We start from the raw sequence: 7,033 nt of genomic DNA on the forward strand, positions 1-7,033 counted from the left end.
ACTATACTATTTATATATTATAAAAAATATACTTTATTGATTTAAATGAATATCACCCAATGTAAAATATCACAAAGAAGCATTGTACCACAATGGCCCCCCATGATGGCGCCACTGACGTTGACTCAAATCAATGCAATAAACTGACAATGTTAAACATTCCTATGTTTAGCCCTTTGCGCTATGCTATGCTAAACTCAGATTACATCACCGATCGAAAAAAGAAGGTTTGCTGTTTGTTACTCAGTGTTACTCTACAAGGCACAGAGTAACACTGCGCTGTAAAGGAATCCATTGTTCAGTACAAACTCAACTCAACAACAAACATCAAACACTTTATGTAATGCAGAATATTCATCTCCCACGATTTCCGTAGATCTATGACTTCCCCCCGTCTGTCAGTAAAGATGTCACTGATGCTCAGCCAATCAGAGAGGAGACCTACGATGTGCCTCCACACTTTGCCAAACTCAAGCCCCAGCTTCCTTCCAAGGCCCCTACTGGCCCGTTCCTGCACAACAACCTGAACGACGACGACAATGAGCCACCCATTCCAGAGGACGTGTACGATGTCCCGCCCCCCATCCTGACTGACAAGCATTATCACAGAGACAGGAGCGGGGTCAGCCAGGCCCCACAGGATATCTACGACATCCCGGCCAGCCTGCGGAGCGGAGGTCACCTCACCCAGGATGTCTACGACTTCCCCCGTGAGCGAGAGGAGAGAGGAGGAGAGAGGGGCGATAACGTCTACGATGTCCCACCGCAGGTAGGAGAGGTAAAGGGGCAGTCCCACATTGTGGGAGAGATGTTTATTTTCCTTTAAACCTCAAAGACTAAGGTGTGAAGATCCATAGAAGTTTCATCTGTGTGCCCCGGTCTAGAGAGGGGTCTGTTTTTAGTGTCGTTTTTTTACATTTACGATGTCATGTCAGTGTTGTCTGTTGTAGTACACCACTTTCCCATTATGCTCCCTTAGCTTAATGCAGCTACAGTATACTTGTCTTCTATTTGTTGATAACATTTTCTTATCATTTTTCTTCATGTTTTGTCTTCATATTTTACATCCTGTGGTACATTGATGAAATAGACACTGCTGGCTTAGCTCAAAGACAGGAAATGAGGGGAAACTCCTCGCTAAACGTCTGTGCTTCCTGTCTGATATGTGTTGCCCAGGTTGTGCGCGATGCCCAGTCCACCAGTGAGGAGCTGGCCATGTCCTTCAAGCGGCTGTCTGCCTCGAGCACAGGAAGCACGCGGAGCAACCACTCTGCTTCATCCTTAGACATGGTCCCTGTCCGTGACACCTCTTCTTCTTCCGCACTTCCCATTCCTGGCTGCGTTACCGGGAAGCCCCTGATCTTGGACCTGGAGCAGGCGATGGAACGTCTGTCTCGCCTCCAGCAAGCCGTCGAGTCCAGTGTTTCCCTCATGATGTCGTTCATCACGGGGAACTGGAGAAGCCTTGCTCACCTGGAAGGGAACCTCCCAGCCATTCATCAGGCTGCAGACCGGGTGCGCGCCAATGTCCGAGACTTCCTAGAATTTGCCCGGGGGGCTGTGGCAAACGCTGCCCAGGCCACCGACCGCTCTCTGCAGACTAAACTGGGCCGTCAGGTGGGGAAGATGGAGGAGGTCTTCCAGAGTTTGGTTCGACACAGTCAGAGCTTAGACGCCATTTCCTGGTCACACACGGCGCTCACAGCACCACCACCAGGAGGGGATGACTTAGATCGGCTAATCATGACGGCACGAGGCATCCCTGACGACGCCAAGCAGCTCGCCTCCTTTCTCCACGGCAACGCCTCACTTCTCTTCAAACGGACCAACCGGCAGCAGCAGCAGCAGCTGCCACTTCCTCCGATCCCAGGGGAGATCAGCGGTCACACAACTGGATCGGGAAGTGGGACCTATCAGGGAGGGGAGAGGGTGCATATTCAGTCACGGCCCCTCCCCTCTCCGCCAAAGTTCAGCGGTGCAGAGGAAGGGGAAGGTGTGGACAGGCCCTACGAGACCACAGAGGAAGGCTGGATGGAGGATTACGACTATGTACATCTACAGGTACACTCACACACACACACACACACACAATCATTAGGAAATTTCAGTGGCTGACACGTGGACTAGTAAATATTCCAACAGGAAACTGTCTCACACAATGCTGCACATCTGACTCTATCAGATAGATCTGAGTATAACAACGTCTGTATAACATGAGAACACGTGGAGACCCACCTTATGCTTTGCTGAAAGGGGCTGGCTATATTGGTTTGCAATTTGGCACTTGACTTTGATTTAGTTGTGGTCACACCCTAGTCAAACAATAACTCAAGACAATTTAGCCTAATTCCCACCGATGAGATATGAGTCTTTTGTTGTTTCTTTTTTTATTGTCATGTCTACTCTTAAGCATTCAAACGCCTTAGTAACAGAGGCTATTGCGTGTTTGAAATGAACCTTGTGTGTGTGTGTACAAGTGGTGTAACTGCTGTGTGTCTGTGTGTTAGGGGAAGGAGGAGTTTGAGAAGAACCAAAAACAACTGCTCGAAAAAGGCAACATCATCCGACACAACAAGACACAACTGGAACAACAACAGGTACCTGTGTGTGTGTGTGAGTGAATCAGTGTTGGCCACTAGAGGGCAGGCAAGTCCACAACAACATGTCAAACAGAATTGTGTTGAACTCAACTTATAAAGTGGTTATGAGGCCAAAGCTATGGCAGGTAGGGAGGAAGCAGACGGTGGATGTGAGGCCCTTTGTCATATGTGTCTAGTGTGCATATGAACAATAATAGCAGTCTATGAGAATGAGAGAATAAGAGTCAGATTCAGAATCCTTCACTGTTTATACATGTTATTATGTTGCAGCCTTTACGCTGAAATAAAGAAAAAGATTCCCAATCAATCTATACTCAGTATGCCAAAACAGAATTTTTAAATTTTTTGTTAATCTATTTAAAATAAAAAAAAAACTGAAAAATAGTATTCAGGCACAGCTATCATACTTAGTATTTGAAATGTAATTGACTTTGTCATCTTTGAGATTTTCCACACCTCTTCTGGTGTGCACCTGAAAAGGTGGTGAATTCACACACTGATTAGATATAATGTGAAACGACACACACGAGTACAGTAGGGGCTCACAGCTGACAGAGCAAACACCAGGGTTGATCGTATGGACGCCGGGGGGAAGGTAAAAAAATGCTGCTCTAGAGGTTCATAAGAGCCACAGCGGCCTTGAATAGAAGAAGTATGGAACAAACAGGACTCTTCCTAGAGCAGGCTGCCAAACTGAGCAATCAGGGGAGAAGGGCTTTGTTCACAGACGTGACAAAAAACCTGATGGTCACTCTGGTTGAGCTTCAGAGTTCCTGCGTGGAGATGGGAGAAACGTCCAGAAAGACAACCATCAATGTAACACTCCATCAATCCGGTGGCCAGAATAAAAGTACCTCCTCAGTGAGAGGCCCAAGAAAACATCTAAAGGACTCTGAGACTGTAAGAAACAAGATTCTCTGTTTGGCCTCAGTTCTGAATGGACTGAGGTATGGAGAGATCATTAAGGACATTGACAACCTGGTCCAGAGAGATCAGGACCTAATTTTGTCAGCAGTCATGATTATGTTATGTTCTTGACTGACACAATCAGTGTTTGAGTCTAAAAATGTGACGGGGACTGAAGACTTCCTGAATGCAAATGTAAATATAGGCGTAAGTATAGAAATGTGATGCCAATTGCTGTGTTATGAATTCACTAGGCCTTCTTTCAATTACACTCAGTTTGAGCTGATATGTTTCCTGCTGTCATACGTAGTGATACATTACTGCAAAAGAACACTTTCTTGCATCTCTAGGGGGGAATGATCACAGTACAGCATCACCTGTTCAGAAAAATAGATATTTATTGTACTCATATAAAATATAATAAAGTGACTTTTTATCCTGAGCACTGTCCTCTCAGAAGGTCAGGGCCCCCTGTACTATATAATAATAATAATAATAATAATAATAATAATAATAATAATAATAATAATAATAATAATAATTATAACTTCATTTTATATAGCACCTTTCAAGGGACCCCAAGGACGTTTTACATTTCACACAAACACATAGAATATGAGCTATAGAAATAAAATTTGATTGATGATTTAATTGATGTTTTCATCTGAACAACTATCTGATCTGGCTGGATGAGTCTTTACACAGAGCTCAAATGTGCGTCAGAGTGAAAGTTTAATTTGTGACCTACACAAAAACCTGTATCAACTGTCTCCTCCTCCTCTCCCTCCAGATTAAGCAGTTTGAGCGGCTAGAGCAGGAAGTCAGTAGGCCAATCAACAACGACATGACGGGCTGGGTCCCGTCCGCCCACCACCCTCACGGCAACCAGCTGGCCCAGAATGGCTCTGGAGGCCCCTCCTCCTCATCCTCCAAGCTCTGCCACGGCGACCGGCAGCTCCTCCTCTTCTACCAGGAGCAGTGTGAGCAGAACATCACCACGGTGACCAATGCCATTGACGCCTTCTTCACCGCTGTCAACTCCAACCAGCCGCCAAAGATTTTCGTGGCACACAGCAAGTTTGTCATCCTCAGCGCACATAAGCTGGTGTTCATCGGCGACACGCTGTCACGCCAAGCCAAGTCTCCCGAGGTGCGAGCACTGGTGGCCCAGAGCAGCAACAGCCTCTGCGAAAAACTCAAAGACATCGTGATCAGTACGAAGACGGCGGCACTTCAATATCCTTCCCCCGGAGCAGCCAGAGACATGACTGAGAGGGTGAGGGAGCTCGCAGGGTATACGCAGCAGTTCAGGGTGGTGCTGGGACAGCTGCTGGGGATCTAAGAGTTGAGGGGGTAATAGAAAAAAGGAACAATGACACTGAGATGTCCCAGGAACAGGGGGGGCTTTCCATTCCTTATGCTTCTGACATGTAGCATTGTAAAGCCTGACATCCTGTCTGGGACCGGGACTCTGACCTCACATACGCCCTCCGCTCCCTCCCCTACCTCACCTTCCACTGGGACCATTCCTCTCTTATCCCTCCTTCCATGGCGCGGTTTTTATTCTAGACAGACTAAAAGGAACATTTTATCATCAGTGGGCTGGGCCAATGGTTGTAAAATAATCATTGTAAATATTTAAGTTACCTATTTAGTCAGAGAACCAGAGCGGTAAAAAACTAAATGATTTCCAGTATATAAATATAAATATATGGCTCTTTTTTTTGAAGAAAATATGAAAACATAAGTGTAGTTTTTAGGCAATATCAATAATAATAATAATTATTATTATTATTATTGCTATACCATATGATTGTGGCTCTGATTCTTGATCCTTGTATCATTATTGTTATGGATGTGTAAATTCCAGATGCTATGTATGACTGTTGTAGTACGTCTATGCTCTTCCATCCCTGAAAAAGGCACACACTTTCCAAGAAAACACTGGAGACACACACCCATCTTAAAACTTCACCTAATGACAAACTGAAAGCTCTACATGTTGCCATGTTGCCTCTGTGTTTTGAGCAGTATGTATCAACCGGGTGTCCACGTTGATTTCAACCCACCAGTGCAGACAAAACTGCTGCCAAAAGATGTCAAAAATAACTGTCCAGTTCCAAAACTGCAGTTATCATGGACGATATCAGTGCCATCTTAACTGCTTTTTTGGGAAATCTATATGTTGGTTGTTTCCTAAGAGGCATATATTAGATAAAAGGAGTGTAAAAGGTTAAAGACAAAAAATGAAATTAAACATGCTTTTTCTTCTTTTCTCTGACACCGATTATTTTTGATGTGGATTCAGTCTGAGATGAAACAAATGAAATGTTTGGTCATCTGCAGTGGCAGTTTTACATAAAAAATGGACGTAAACTGGTAGATCCGAACAAGATGACGGGAGAACATCGGCTTGGGTTTGGGTTTCATCTTTGGTTGTAACATTCAAGAAATACAAGCAGACGATCAGACGGGTTTTACACAAACCAACTGGTCAGTGGGTTATTTTATTTGGAAGGCAAAATGTACAATAAAATGAACTGTCAAACTGCACATTTAAATCCATTACAGTTTCAAGGGCTATAGTTTTTGCTACCAAACATGGTAATATTTATGAAGTGTGTGTGTGTGTGTGTGTGTGTGTGTGTTGTGATTTTTTTAATAATAATAATAATAATAAATTGCATTTATAGAGCACAAGGATGAGGCTAAAAGCAATCTCAAAGTGCTACAGAGTAGAAACAAGATAAATCTAGATTTTTGAGGTAGGGAGGGGCATTGCCATGGATGCACTGATGGGTGAGGAGGGAGACTTTGTAATCAAATTATGGGGGTTGCACGTATGGCGCTTTCATGTTTGGGGTCAGGGGCTGACAGGTTTTGGATCCCCTGGTAAAAGAAAATGCACATGTAAATATGACACATGCTTGACTTTGTCTCACAGATAGAGGTAGTACTGTATCATAGCAATTCTTACCTCATGTGCGTGTGATGACTACTTCACCGACCTGCTGCGGCTCACAGGCATGTGCGATTCCACACCGTGTCTAGATAGAAGATCATTTACGAATGGGACATTGCTCGTGTTCCAGCAGCAAAGTAGTAAATAAGTAAACAAATGTAATCTATGAACATATAACAGTACTAACAATGTACAATGTAAACGGATTATAGTGTGAACAGGTTTGCGCATACAATATATTGAGGTTTCACATAGAGAAAATGAGTATTGCACAGTTACATGAAGTTAAACCTGAGTGAGTATAGTGCAGCCCCACAATTTGGTGCATGTGGTGTACAGGACGTAGTGCACGTACACAGTCTCACAGCAGCAAGAAGGAACAACTTGCGATACCTCTCCTTTAGAATCAGTCTGTGACTGAAGGGGGCTCCATCAGCAATGATTCTCCTCTCTCCTACCAGACCCACTGAGCCGAGGGTGTATCCCAAGACCGAGTTGGCCTCTCAAATCAGTTTGTCCTCCAGTCTCCTGTCACCGCCCTAGCAGACCACTCCAGAGAAGATGG

The 7,033-nt window shown here is 44.5% G+C and overlaps 1 protein-coding gene across 4 annotated transcripts in view; it reads left to right on the plus strand.

Annotated features, from left to right (window-relative positions):
- Positions 1 to 5,787, plus strand: part of bcar1 (BCAR1 scaffold protein, Cas family member) — an 84,873-nt gene extending 79,086 nt beyond the window's left edge. For 3 of the 4 annotated variants that reach the window (XM_035641624.2, XM_035641623.2, XM_035641622.2), the window contains exons 5-8: positions 377 to 778; positions 1,177 to 2,061; positions 2,508 to 2,597; positions 4,297 to 5,787. In XM_035641624.2, coding sequence (XP_035497517.1) covers positions 377 to 778; positions 1,177 to 2,061; positions 2,508 to 2,597; positions 4,297 to 4,848 — 1,929 coding nt within the window. In that variant the 3' untranslated portion in view covers positions 4,849 to 5,787. The remainder of the gene's footprint in view (positions 1 to 376; positions 779 to 1,176; positions 2,062 to 2,507; positions 2,598 to 4,296) is intronic. The other variant, XM_047333053.1, reaches the window with a different exon arrangement.
- The last annotated feature ends 1,246 nt before the right edge of the window (positions 5,788 to 7,033 follow it).

This window comes from Scophthalmus maximus, chromosome 7, assembly GCF_022379125.1.
Source record: "Scophthalmus maximus strain ysfricsl-2021 chromosome 7, ASM2237912v1, whole genome shotgun sequence".
Classification (NCBI taxonomy): Eukaryota; Metazoa; Chordata; class Actinopteri; order Pleuronectiformes; family Scophthalmidae; genus Scophthalmus; species Scophthalmus maximus.